Source organism: Austrofundulus limnaeus, unplaced genomic scaffold, assembly GCF_001266775.1.
Source record: "Austrofundulus limnaeus strain Quisiro unplaced genomic scaffold, Austrofundulus_limnaeus-1.0 Scaffold13, whole genome shotgun sequence".
Classification (NCBI taxonomy): domain Eukaryota; kingdom Metazoa; phylum Chordata; class Actinopteri; order Cyprinodontiformes; family Rivulidae; genus Austrofundulus; species Austrofundulus limnaeus.
In genome coordinates this window covers 2,247,638-2,262,271 of record NW_013952415.1, presented here as the reverse complement: position 1 = coordinate 2,262,271, position 14,634 = coordinate 2,247,638, and the positions used below count along the sequence as shown (strand labels likewise).

Genomic DNA, 14,634 nt, shown 5'->3' with positions numbered 1-14,634 from the left:
CATGATAGGCAGGTGTGGATGCTATTACTTGTTAGCAAAATATCATAAACAAGTAGCTGGATTTTAAAGGGGAGACATTATGCAAAATCATCATTTTTTAAAATACCGTCTTATAATGTTATTCCCTCATCAAAAACATACCCAGAGTGTTGCTTTCACTCATTTATGTATGTTTGAGAAACTATTGAATCTCCTATGAAGCTGCCTTCATGCTTGTTAATACAAAGCTCTGCCCATTTACCAAAAGCTCCTCCCTGGAGCTCAGTTTGCAACCAAGCTCCCGCCCCACAGAGTACACCTCTCTGAAGCATTGTTGTGAAGACATGCTGAAGTGGGAGTGTTGGAAATGGTAGGAGGTTCCTATTATATTTTTGTAACTGTTCAAAACTTTATATTTTATTTATTTATTTGTTTATTTTGATATGCTGAGGTGGGAGTGTCTGAAATGGTAGGAGGTTCTTATTTATTTTTCATATATTCGGCGTTTTTATAACAATTGAACAGAGCATACATAGTTACCTGATTGTTGTATAGAATTGAACTACGTGCCAGGAAAATACACAATAACACAATCCATTTTAATAAAACTCTCAAAGTAATCATTAAATGTAAATTTAGTTTCTACACATTACCCAGCCCATAAAGACTGAGCTAATTATATGGATTACAATTAAAATAGCTTTGAAATTACAGACGATATAAAAACAATTGATGTTTTCCCTGCGAGAAGCCATTTGAGCGTGCTCTGCACATTTGGTTTGCAATATGCTTCTGTTTTAATTGGCTAATTGAAACATGTCTGCCTCGGATTTGTTCTCATTTAGCCCGCCACCAGTCTCACGCAGCCATCATCACCATGTGTAGCATGATCGAACTGTGGCATTAGCATAAGCATTCTGGACGTGTCAGCAATCTCTTGGCACAGTTGCACACATTTGGGTCTGCGAGAAGTTTTCAAGTTTGGAGTTTCTTGTCTTAAATCTTGCGGGCTGCAGTAAAAGTGAACAGTGAACAGTTCCTCGCTGTGTGCAGGAACCATTCTGTGTGGGTCTCTTCAATACCTCACAGAAAATCCTGCCACAGCGGGGAAAATGTGTTCCGCTGCCTTTTGTTCCTCCACATTGCCGTCCGCAGGGATTGATGGTGCTGCACTGAGCCATAATAAAAAAGCCACACTGCCAGCTGTGTGGACCAGCAAAATGGCACTTTCATCAAACTAAACAAGGCTGGCGTCAGCTTCTCAATTATTTAACGCTTGAAATAAGCAGCGGTGTGGAACGCTTTTGAATCGATGACTGCAAGACCCATCGTGGTGTTAAAAAGACGAGGATGTTTTCAGATGAGACTTGGGTTGTGATTAGGTAGAGAGAGGCAATCCTCTGATTGCTACTGAAATATCACATCTCTGAGGCCGAGCAATCCTTGAAGACATTTACAGTATATCGYCCACCTTCCATGCCAGAGTTTGAGCCCAAGACCTTATCTTAAGAAATGACTGAGTTGTAGCCATTTTTGTGATGCAAACAATTAGGGCTGCAGTATACCGAAAATGGATCATCATTGTGATAACAGTCTGTGCAACGGATATATCACAAAAAAACTGTCAACTGCAATAAATGTTTGGCTCAAATGTTTGCATTTGTGTCTTGTCAATCACACAGAAGCTTGGTGTATTTGGCCTATCAGATACATTAGATACCTGCCCCCTACGTAGACTTGGATGGCAATTGAGATTCAGAAAGTCTGAGAGCAAGATAAGTGAGGAAAACCTTTGGATAAAAAAACGCAAAGTTAAAAATAAAAACAGCAYGTCTATGTTGAGAAATTCAGGTTTCAAGAACGACTTAGTTCTACAAACACAAGTACTCTGACATGTCAAACAGTGGCAACTACAAGGAAACATGACTAATCTGTCACCTTCAATACAACCATAAAGACCTGTGTGAAGAGTTCAAAAAAAAAGCTGCAATATTAGGACAAGTCAGGACACAACAGTCCAGCAGACATTCATATATCAGAATCTAGCAAGTGGAACTCCTTTTGAGAAAATCAAAAGTGGTACAAAGAAATAACGGAGGCAGTTGCACGTCAATCGGCTGAGGACGTGACGGCCATTATTACAGAGCTGAGGGAGCTTCATCAGTCTAACTTTAACCCTAAACAGAGATACCACATCAAATCATAAATGCTTAGTGAGTGGAGAAAATGTTGGAACTGCAATGACTTTGCAGTTGGATTTAAGTTTAACTTTTATTTCAAATTCTTCAAATTATTTTCAGATATTTTGATTATGTATTTAAAAAAATCTGACAGTAAGGGTCATTTTTAGACCATTAGAAAACGTTTTATGTGGTAAAAGTCATTAAAAATAATGTATTAAATGCCTTTTTGTTTCACTGCTAACACAGCAGCTTTGTCTAGTTGCACTTTTTAAAGTAAAACTTTACTTTTGGAAAGTAAATGACACCACATATTTAAGTCGTTTATTTATCACAAGTCATCTTTATCACACATCACAGGTTTTCCTGGTATCCTGCAGCCCTACTAACAACATGCACGTTCTGGTGCATCCAAACGAAACCCACAAAGCTAGTTTTCATCTTGTAGTTAACTTTTTAAAGCTGTTGGTGGTCCATCAGTTAAATATGAATGGAAACCACATGAATAAAATCAAGCTGCTAATATGACCCCCTGTCTACACTAATCTAGAATCTGTGCAGCATCTCCAGATGTTTTTAATTTAGCATTCAGTGTTTAATTACTTTTTAATTTTTAAGATGACACATTCCTGTTCTGTTGCTCATTTCATAGCACAAACAGATTTTCTTCTTCTTTAGTCAAGCATCGTTTTTAAAGAGCAAATCAACGGTTGTCAAATGTACTATAACAAAGAGGTTTTTGAAACTGTGGCGCTTTTCTTGAACAAAAGCTCAAAGCGTCTGGTCGATTCACACCTTAATTGATTTTCAGACCAAACATTGTTCTTGCCCTGTAGCCACCACCGGGCGATGACTTATAAAGTACTCCTCCTCTCAAACAGCACCTGGTAGATCTAGTCACTAACTGCTTGATTAGCTGCTACCTCATGAAATCCTTTTACAYGGAGACAAAAAGCCCAAATTGAAGGTTTCATTACAAAAAGCTGTCTGTGCCATGAGATATATTCATAGTCCTCTTTGTAACAATGCTCTCACTGTAGGTTGTGAAGGCAGAGGTGCATCATTATCATCATCATCGGAGTAAACTAACTGAATTATATCTCCTCCATGTTTTATCCTCTGAACGCAGGGGACAGTTATGATGATGAGTCAGTTTGCTATTTTACAGCTTCCCTGGGAAAAATATAGGCTGTGCAGTGAGACCATTTGTCCCTGAGCTTATTTTACATGTTCAAACTACAGAATGTGGACAACRGCAGATTACAGGTTTATTTTAAACCTGTCTGTCAAAAGAAATCTTTCATTTTTTGTAAAGTCTCACGGAAAAAAGAATTTTGAGGTCAACAATTTTCTTAAGTATCGCTTGTTACATTTTATGTGAAGTTTTGAATAAAGATCATTTTATGCTAATTAGGAACAGTTCTTTAGGTAAATTCTTATAACGTAGCATTAACTCCTGTAAGAACTTGAGGTATTTGCCCTTGCAGTAAGCCTTGGTTGTGACTCTCATCTACTACCATCAAATTTAAATGTCAGTGGTTGAGTTGGTGTGCTTTTGTGTATGTGTGTGTTTGAAGGTCAGTTACTGTGGCAGCCATCTTAAATTTGGGTTAGCTCCAAAGGGTATTGGATTTCCCATGAGTATTTCCTGCAGGTTTCAATAAAATCCAACCAGAATGAGAGATTTTATTCAGGGATGCACAGTAAATTTTTTTAAAGAACCACTACCGATAACTTTCTCCTAATGGCCGATAACTGATAATAACAGATAACATGCCAGGAGGTAAAAAGATAGTGAGAAAAGTGGAAGATCATGACATAAGACCAAAACCAAATGACTGTAAATTCTATTATTTAAAATAAACTCTTAACATGCAAACATTTCCTAAAATATATCAAACAAAACAATTTCTCAAATTAACATCTATTTAAATAAGACTTTAATAATAAAAAAGACCTTTAAAACAAATACGCACAAAGAGAAAATATGCATTCCATTCGTTCAAAACAGATAATGCACTAACAAGTTAGATTCAAAGTTTGTTTTTTATTATTATTAACTTAATATATAATGTAAACTATTTTTTTAGTCTGAAACAGTGCTTCTGAGATGTAAAAACAAAAATAATGCACAAATGACAACCTGTCAAAGTGTGAATGCRTTAGCTGGAAGACGCAGAGCAGCAGCAGCAGCTCGACATGGTAAACCATGACTAACAAGGTGATAAAAGCCTCAGTCTTCGGCGAAGGGCAAACGGCTGGTTGTCGACTTTTCCATCATTAAATTGCGTGAGATCTGCATCCTCTCTGGCATTTTTTTTTGGATTTGTCAAAGGCCTCAAAAATGGATTTAAGTCCCGACGAGTTCTGGAACACTACCTTGTTGTTAGCAATTTCAGCAGCACGGACTCTGTGCTGCGTTCAACAGACATTACATGTTCCCAATTTGGGAGTAGTTGTTATGACATTTTTAGACATATAATTCTGAAGTTTGTGTGTAACATACTGTACATGGTTAATTGGTAAAATTATATCAATAATTATTAAAACGACTGATTGTTTTCCAGCGTGGAATATTCCAATGATTTTTCCAGTGAGATAGTTGTTTTCTCCGAAGCCACKTGAGCATTGCGCAAGATAGTGAGTGGCTTGACCAAAAAGGATAAAATAAATAAGCACACTCACTGCCGCACCGGCAAATATGTACATATCTTATTGGTTCTGTTTGTTGTGAAATCAGACCGATAAATATGACATAATTCCCTGACATCAGGCCAATAATTATTGTGCACCCTTAATTTTATTAATAACCAGACACTATAAAGACCTGATGAACTGTACTCCCAGCTTTCCCCCCACCTTGTCTGTGGCTAGACAGACCAACACTTTAAAGATATTTATTTTATTTGTAGCTTGAATGATTGTTACAAATGAAAGGGCATTTCGAAGGACGGAGCGTATGAGTGGTTCATACTCATCAAACCATTGGGTGACCCCTTGAGACCCATGAATGGTTGTATTGTCATCCTGAGARAGAACACTTCCATCAATATAAATCCCAACATAAAGGTGATAAATGGGAGTTTTGTATGGATTTATGGTGACTCCCTCTACCAGTATGGAGTTTGACTGTGTGAAAAAGCTCCACTCTACACCACATCCCCTCACTGTAGGTGTCAAGATTTCAGGGCTCCTGTGTACTTGCCCATATGTCAGGAATATGGTGACAGGTGATTTATCTTGTCCTTATGCACCACTGAGCTTTCAAAAGTTCATTCATCTTTGTAATGAACAGTTTATGTACTGCAGCCCCACTGTAWTATCCCTTCCTATGAGAGTGTCAGCTGACTGTCCTTGTGGACACAGTGTGAGCGTGTCCTGCACCCTTTCCCGTCATCTGAGGAAGACTTGCTGTTTCTCTCTTTTCTAGACACAAAAGAATGGGGATCATGGGTAAAGAAGGGCTTTGAAAACAGAATAAAGCTTACAAAAAATAAATTCAAAGGTGCTCAACTGTCTGCCCTCTCCCTTGTGCTGACTTTTCTGTTGCATGCACTCTCATTCTCAATGGACTTTCACTTCCACTCTGGTGGCGCAGCACCTTCCCACAGGGTGTTGAAAGGTGTGGGTTTTAAATGTGTATTYGTGCTTTACAACATATTTCACAGCAGTCAGCAACAGTAGGCGCTGAAACTGTAATTTCCAGCCCACTTTGTTTAAAAGACGTGTCACGTTTATCAGTCTTGGTGAGTAGAGCTCCTGCCACCCGTGTCCCAACAACGAGCCRTCCTTCATAGTCAATCAGTTTCTTTTCTTTTGCCATTTTTATACAAACTCAGAACTGACATGGTGTGCAAAGCGTTTAAATCCTTGTAATGGAGGACAAGTAGATGCTAAGTGCTTAATTGTTTCGTGCACTTGTTTTTCTGCCGTCACTTATTCGGATTGTTTTTCAAGCCTTTTGTCACGTCTACAGATTTCAGGGTTAACAAAATTACAAAGCTGAGTTTAACTGTTGTGCCTGAGTTTTACAAAAATGTTTTTTAATCCAATGCCCACTTTTTAAAAAAAAACATCTTTTGAGGARATTGTATTTTCTCTGCACAGATTTGACTATAATTCTCCCAAGTGATGAGGTCTGACACGGAGTTGAACCCGTCGGCCTTGGTTTAACTCTGAAAGGCAGCTGCAGCCCAGAAAAAGGAAAACCACGCAAACCGCAAACCTAATCCACGCYGAGCAAGATGCTACTTTTGCCCCAAAGGGTTTTCAACTAACTTTTTATACGTTTGGAAACTTTGAGTTAGTAACAGAAAACACTTATTCCCAAAGACTTGAGTTTGTAGGAAGGTGTTCCAAATAAACTAAAACATACTGCACATAAACCAAAAAGAAGGAACATGACGGGGTGGGGAAGTGAAGACTACAAATTATTTAGATGTGTCCAATTATTCATGATATTTTAAGGTTCATTTATTGTATGAAATAAAAAAAATACAGTTCTAGAACTTGGATGATTGTATGCAAATAAATGGCACACCCCTAACTTCACACAGCATATATTCTGGGTTAAAGTGCCCACGACATCCAATTTTTGTAATAAATAGGAATGCATTTTTGGAAAGATAACCTTAATAACATTGCAAGACAAATTTTACACTGCTGAGATAAACAGTTGAGATATTTGCATGTGAAATAACAGGAAGTGATGTCAAAGGGGAATGTCTGCATGTGAACAGAGCATTGCTACAACAGCTGACAACCCAAGACTGTAGAAAATAATCTGCTTAGATTAGTTTGAGTCACTATCAGAGAGGGATGAAGTCAAAGTTCAATTATTGTTTCAATAAAGAGAGACCAGGGAGTTCTTTTTCTTAAAGTGTTCTCTTTTGAAATCACTTCCTGTTTCACTTTGGCTGAGCCAAGTTCAAAAGTAAATATGYCAGCTGTGTGACAGAATGGGTAATTTTGTGTATTATGCCAAGTTTCTTAATTAAGACGTTTTCTTTGACTTTTTGTATTTGAAGGATATGCACGTTACAGGCACTTTATCTGGTTTGTTTTCTTCTCCACAAAAAGAAAAATAAAACATTTTGCTTCACACTTGGCAGTGCAGTTCAACAGCTTTAAGAGGAATAATTGGAGACATCTAATATCAGAGGTCATGGTGTAAAAAAAAAAAGATYGAGGGTGTTAGAGTGAATAGTGTCCGTTTACAGAGCAAATTTGATAAAGTATTTACCTCTCTGTTGAGCCTTGTGTTTTGATTTAGAGTTTATATTTTTTATTTTTAGGCTGATGCGATGGGTCATACCTCACACTCCCTGGAGCCAGAAATTGTGCAAGTGCAGGAGCCGGTGCCATTGCCCAGCACCTCCAGTGCCTCCGGSGTGGCAGCAGGGTTGTAGCTCATGTAATACTCTTGGAGTTGGGAGCTGAGGTTTTGCTCTGGCTCTGGGCTCTTTTTGCGACGCCTACGCCCAACCATGGATCGCTGCTGCAGCAACCTGGTAGCGCCTGGGTAACGCCGCCACAGCACATAAATAATTGTCAAGATTAGCGACATGGTGAAGAAAAGTGCCACGCTGCCCACTACTACTTTGTGCAGAGTCATGTGCTCCATCACTGGGGGCGATGCGTGAGTGGGCCGAGTGCGGACCACTGTGTTCCTAGGGTCTTTGCTCATATGCCCTGGAAAAGTGGGATGTGGAATAGGTCGAAGTCTGAACGGTGGGATAGGGCCGAAGGTACTAGGTGGTAGAGAAGTCGGAGAGCCACTAGTCGGAGCATAGGTTGGTTCAGCAGTGGCTTCAGAAATCAGCTCTGACATTGGAGACGACGTTTCTGTCATAAAGTAATCATTTTCCTCACAAATCCCATGGTTCCTCGTGGCTTCCATAATCTTTTCTCCCTGGAGATGCTTTGGGCTGCTGCAAATCATAGTGGTGTCCTTGGTTCCCCGGAAGTTTCTCAACCAAGCGACGAGTGGGCAAATCCCCGTTCCACAATCCCACATGTTTCCAGCGAGGCTGATGGAGGTGAGGGAGATCCATGCTGACACAGCCTCCTGAGACACGTTGGACAACTTGTTGGACTCCAGGTTTAAAACTTGAAGGTTGGGCAAACAGTGAAACACAGCCGGGTCTAGCGTTTGGATTTCATTTCCAGACAGATCCAGTTTTTGAAGTGTGTACCAGGTCCAGGGAAGACCCTGGTTGACCACTCTAATGCGATTCCACTGCAGGTAGAGTGATCTCAGATTGGCCAAGCGTGGAAAGAGAAAAAAGTTGATTCTCGAGAACTGGTTGTGCTCCAAATGCAACTCCATCAGCTTCTGTAACCCCAAAAAGGTGGTACGGGTGAGAGCTTTGATTCGATTGTACCCCAAATCCAGAAATTCCAAACTTCGGCACTCTAAAAACGCTCTAATTGGAATGTTGGAAAGTCCATTGGAGCGTAGGTGAAGATTCTGTAATTTCCGTAAGCCATGGAATTGACCTGGCTGTAAAATTTCCAGTTTATTGTACGACAAGTCCAGACTGCGAAGATTGGGAATGCCGTGGAATGTTGAATTATGCAGAGATGTAATCCTGTTGGAGCTGAGTATTAGCTCTTTTAGCCTGCGAACTCCCTGAAATGCTCGACTGTCGACAGCTGATATCTGATTATGGTCCAAGTATATCCAGAGAAGCTGGCTGAGGTGAGCAAACTGATAAGGTAGCAGGGTGTGCAGTTCATTGTAGCGCAGTGACAGGCCCTGGCAGCCCACTGAGATGTTTTCTGGGACATCTAGAAATCCAGATGAGTCACAATGAACAGTTTTTCCCTCGCAGCGACAGTTGTTGGGGCAGGTGCGCTCACCAAAACTGAACAACAGGGGAGCTCGCAAGAGGAGGAGCAAAGGTAGAAGGAAGTGCATCATCCGTCCATCACCGATCAAAGGACCTGAAAGAAAACAAATGAGAGAGAGAGATCAACAAAATTACATACTTTTATGTGTCAAAGAATCCCAACTCCCAATCATGAAGTCCGATTTTAAAATGGCAAAGTCAAGACTGTTCAAAGTGAAGGTTAAATGTTAAATGTGTTAGGGGTTAAAATAAAATACAATGAATAAATGAAAACTATGCAACGCAGTTGTTTACACTTAAATTAAAAAAAAAATATTTGACCAAACTGGAGCAGGACTAGGGAGATGGATATGATTTAGATTTTTATTTCTGTGACTGTACACGACCCACCGGAGACACGACATAACAGCAGCAGTCGTCATTTTATTACACTGCTTAAGCAGCTCCTTTAATTTCACAGCTGATGCTGCTAAAAATGACTTTTCTTTTCTGGATCTCTGACAGCAGGACTTCAACCTCCGAACTTGTAAAGTTCTTCTTTTTCACTTTGCGATGTCATTTATGAATGGACATTTCCTGGTATMTGGGGCAGCAAACGTATATCCTTTTATGGTGTYTTTTGGGGTRGTAATTATGCTAAATCTCCTCTCCTCGTGCACGAGCAGCTGGAGACGCATTCATCAGTTTAGGCTCCTCATTTACACACTTTTCCTGAAGATAGTTTGTTGAATCTGACGTGGCATGTCTGTATGAACCCTTCGTATGAACAAAAGTAAGAGAAATTTAGGATAAGAATATGAACATGTTCTTGAATGAGGCCCGTTGTTTTCTGTTTTTATTTCACACAAAGTCCAAACTTCAAAGAAATTGGGGTTGTAGTCTTATTTATTCACCTATTTTTTTGTAAATTACTTTAGTAGCAAAAAGAATGATAGCAGTAGCATATTTTTAATTTCTCCGAAGCTTTTAATCTTTAATGCTTCACCAAATTTGGTTTTTATAAGACATGCAGGAGGAATTTATGAGATTGGTTTTCCCAAAATGTTCTTTTTATGAATAAATCCTCCTCTAGAACGTATGCTAGTGATTCTAAATGGCAGTAATTTGTTAGATTTTCATTTTTAGCTTGCTTCATTTTGATTTGTGTTGTTTTTTTTTCATGCAGACAGCACAAACTTCACACTGTTATGACACTGTATCCACAGTTTCTCTAACAGAGATGAGAACGGTGTTGCAATGTTGCCACAGTGCAATTAGTGCAGATGGAGACAAGAATTTACAGCGACTTGCATAAATAACCAAAAATATGTTTGTATGCTGGCATAAAGCAATGAATGAAGAGTTGAAATTTATTCTCTAAAGCATTGCTCACTGTGTCAAACATGTGACAAGTCTGTGATTTGCTCATTTATCTACTTTCAGAGTCATTAAACTCGGTGTTTTTTTACAAGATTGAGTTTCTGGCTTTTTAAATTCTGTTTTCTCCAAAACATGGAGACACAATAACACAGAGCAGACCAGATTTTAGTTTGCACACTTAAAAATACAGATATGGTTTTTAAAACTCTATCTGTTTAAGTAGAGTAATTAAAATATGTGACTTCTGGGATCACACTTGCTATGTTTAGATTAAATCTTGTTGAAACAAAGCATGTTGATGAACTCTAGGATCAAATAAAAAATTTTCACTGGACTGAGAAATCTATGTAAGTTACTGTTTTTGTAGGTCAGGAAGCTTCAAACAGGATGTCTCAAAAGCTTGATGTGAGTTTTGTTGCACAGAGTTGTTGTACACCGAGACCCCGGGACATCCACCTCCCCACAGTACAGGCTTTTCACAGCAGAGGCCACGGACTGTCATTTTCCTCACAAGCATCTTCCGCAGGAAACATCAAGAAAATGTTTCATTTTGAGGATGAGATGATCTGACACTCATTCATAAAGCACCTGGAAAACGGCCCTGTTGGGGTTAGGAAATGTCAGCAGTGACTGATACCAGCTGATTCTCGGTTGAACTCAGAGCTTTCCTTTTCTCAGGAGCAAGAAATCACTGTTTTCATCTTTTTTCATGTTAACGTTTTGAAACGAACAAACTACAAGATGCATAATCAGTTTACACATCCTATATTCCAAGTACTACGTTTACTAAGTGCTAAAACAAATATTTAGCAACTTAATAGCAGCTTGGTACGATCTAAACATTACTTTACCGATCAAAAAAAAAGTAACGCTAGACAACAAAAGTTTTATCTAATTTTAGAAAGTATTTTGTTTTTGTTGAATTTTACCTAATACCTTAATGTACTAAATTTGTGGAAAGTTGCTTCAGTCGTTTAAAATTCACAAGACACTAGTATATTTTTTAACTAATTTACAGTGGGTAAAATGAGTATTGAACACGTCACCATTTTTCTCAGTAAATATATTACTAGAKGTGCTAATGACATGAAATTTTCACCAGATGTCGGTAACAACCCAAGTGATCCATACGTACAAAGAAATCAAACCATAAACGTCCAGAAATGAATAAACGCCATAAACGACCACGACCAGGTGCTCCTCACAAGATTTCTGACAGAGGAGTGAAAAGAATTATCAGAAGAGTTGTCCAAGAGCCAAGGACCACTTGTGGAGAGCTTCAGAAAGACCTGGAATTAGCAGGTACGATTGTTTCAAAGAAAACAATAATTAATGCACTGAACCACCATGGCCTGTATGCACGCTCACCACACAAGACTCCACTGCTGAAGAAACAGCATGTTGAAGCTCCTTTAAAGTTTGCTAAATAACATTTAAACAAGCCTGTGTAATACTGGGAGAATATAGTCTGGTCAGATGAGACCAACATTGAACTGTTTGGAAGCCAGAATACACATCATGTTTGGAGGTCAAATGGCACTGCACATCAGCCCAAAAACACCATACCAACAGTGAAGTTTGGAGGTGGGAACATCATGGTGTGGGGCTGTTTTTCAGCRTATGGTACTGGHAAACTTMAAATAATTGAAGGAAGGATGAGTGGAAAAATGTACAGAGACATTCTTGATAAAAATCTGCTTCCATCTACCAGGATGATGAAGATGAAATGTGGCTGGACATTTCAGCAAGACAATGAGCCCAAACACAAAGCCAAGGAAACTCTGTTGGTTTCAGAGAAAGTGACAATAACAAGATATATCTTTAAGGTGCTCCAGTGGTGTATTTGAAATGAAAATTAGGGTGTATGCAGACCAGGAAAGTCCTTGGTCCACTTGTTTGGTCCGGACCAAAAGCAGACTTCATTTTTGGTGTGGTTTGCATTCATTGTGCTTTTTGCAAGTAGACTGTATTTTACAAAAAAATAAAATAAAAAAAAAGCCACGGAGGTGATGATCATTGCTCCCACTGGATAGAAATGAAGGGGGCAGGACAGAGCACAGACGGGAAATAAAGATGGTGCTGTTTATACAACTTGTTGGATCAATTTGAAGCCAGTCTGTATTCACACCAGAAGCGAATCGCAACCAGAAATTATTTGGAAGCAAACAGATTATCTCAAAAATGGGTCTCGGTCCACTTGTTTGGTTCACACCAAGTTCACGTGAGCATATTCCTACCTGCATAAAAGGTCCGGACCAACAGGGGAATCAATTTTTGGTCTGTTAAAAGTGGACCAAATGTGTCAGGTGTGAATACACCCCAACATTCTGACTGACTTGTTACAGGATAAAAAATGAAATCACCCACAATTAATTTAAAGTGATGAAGTTGAAAATCCAACATCTCCATGCTGATCACTTTATCATTAGAGCAAAGTGGTGAAGATTTATACTTGGAGTTTAATTGAACAAAATATGTATACTTAAGGCCTTAAATCTATTTTCATTTTAGAAAAAATACCGCCTATAACCTTATCAGGAAATAGGACTTTCAGAGAATAACACTGACAATTTATGAAAAATTATCACGTTTGTTTTGCACGGCTCCATTTTTTATATCGTTTCTTCCATCTTTCAGTTCCTGGTGTCTCTGACAGCTTGTGATACATAATTATAAAACTACACTCCATTAAATTGTTCATGTCTTTAGTGACAAAACATACAGAGCTCTCTATTGTCAGGTCATTTCTAAGGTTTACGTTTTCTAATGGATGTTATAAGTTCAAGGAGACAATTTACTTTCATTTCAACATATTGCACTTGAAAGCAGCTATCACAACAATCTCTCATTTGCATCTTTGTCATTTTCAGCCTTCCAGAAACAAAGATCAAGCCTAAGTGCACTTAGTGTGATGAAGTTCCCTTTAAACATGTAAATACAATGCATTAAGTTTTTAAGGTTAAAACATATGGAAATGCATTTTAATACCTGGTAAAATTACAAAACTGGGCTTGAAAGTTACAGAAAGAGAAGAAATAAGACATTTTATCATAAAAAAATCTTAAAAATGCATTATTTGTGTCTCGAATGTATTTAAACCAGTGCTCTACATGCTGATAAATGACCAGAACTCATTTAATTACATTACTCTTTAACTATTTAACATCTAAGAACCTTAATTGACAAATGCAACCATCAAGTTTTTTTCTCTGTTCAGCTCAGTAAGTTCTATTTACTCAGTGCTGCTGACATTCTGAGCAATTTGAATTTGTTTGAGTACACAGAAACAAAAGATATTTGCCTACATCTGAAACTGATTAAAGATGTTAGGAGCAAAACCTTCCATCTGATCAACAGCAAACTTAATCTTAAAGCAAATACTCATCTGATGTGACAACTTTACAGCCAAGCAGGGGTTTCATGATCCTGATTGTGTACCTTCAGATTCACACACACACACACACACACACACACACACACACACACACACACACACACACACACACACACACACACACACACCTTACAGTTCTGTTTGATTCAGATTCTACACAGTGCAAAGCGAACACGCTGAAAAATGCATGACTGTCCTAACGCATCGCTTTACTTTTCATTACGTTTGTGTTACAGAGACAAAAGTAACGGCATTTATCCATCTGTTAAAGCAAGGTCATCCAATCATTAGGAAAGTTTTCACTTCAGCCATGTTTGTTTTATGGCTTAAGTGATGCAGAGTTACAGCGCCCACACAATATTTGACACTTGTGTGGGATTGGACTGTAAATCAACAGCACAGATCATTAGTCCTCACAGAGTCATGGTTTCCTCGCGTACGCCATTTCAAAACCACATTTTCATGCCAAGCCTGAAGTAGCTGTGTCAAACACAACTCAACAGTGAATGGAATGAGTTGAAAATCTCACTTTTCCTTGACTGAGCAATCTGTTTTTAGAATTCTGATGATTCAGTTCTGCATTTATGAAGCAGTGGAGTTATCAGTTCAGGAAAAGTCAAATTGGATCGTTGTATCATTGTTGAACGTAGGAGTCTCTGCAAGACGGGGAGTTTCTTCTCTGTGTGGGCGGAGTTTGTCCTGTGATTGGTGTGGTTGGTGTGTTGATGTAGTTTGTCCTAATTGTGATTGGTATAGTTGGTGTGTGGGCGGAGTTTGTCCTGTGATTGGTGTGGTTGGTGTGTTGATGTAGTTTGTCCTAATTGTGATTGGTATAGTTGGTGTGTGGGCGGAGTTTGTCTAAACCATGCAC

The 14,634-nt window shown here is 38.8% G+C and overlaps 1 protein-coding gene and 1 long non-coding RNA gene across 8 annotated transcripts in view; one reads left to right on the top strand and one right to left on the bottom strand.

Moving 5' to 3' along the window:
* lrrtm4l1 (leucine rich repeat transmembrane neuronal 4 like 1) overlaps positions 1 to 9,104 on the bottom strand; it is a gene marked incomplete at its 5' end in the record, with an annotated part of 37,074 nt that extends 27,970 nt beyond the window's left edge. Inside the window, 1 exon segment of the mRNA XM_014002453.1 lies at positions 7,402 to 9,104. Within this exon segment, the coding sequence (XP_013857907.1) occupies positions 7,468 to 9,104 (1,637 nt within the window).
* The window catches only part of LOC106513568 (uncharacterized), a 201,579-nt gene that overhangs the window by 36,288 nt on the left and 150,657 nt on the right, over positions 1 to 14,634 (top strand). The gene's annotated exons all lie outside the window — the stretch shown is intronic.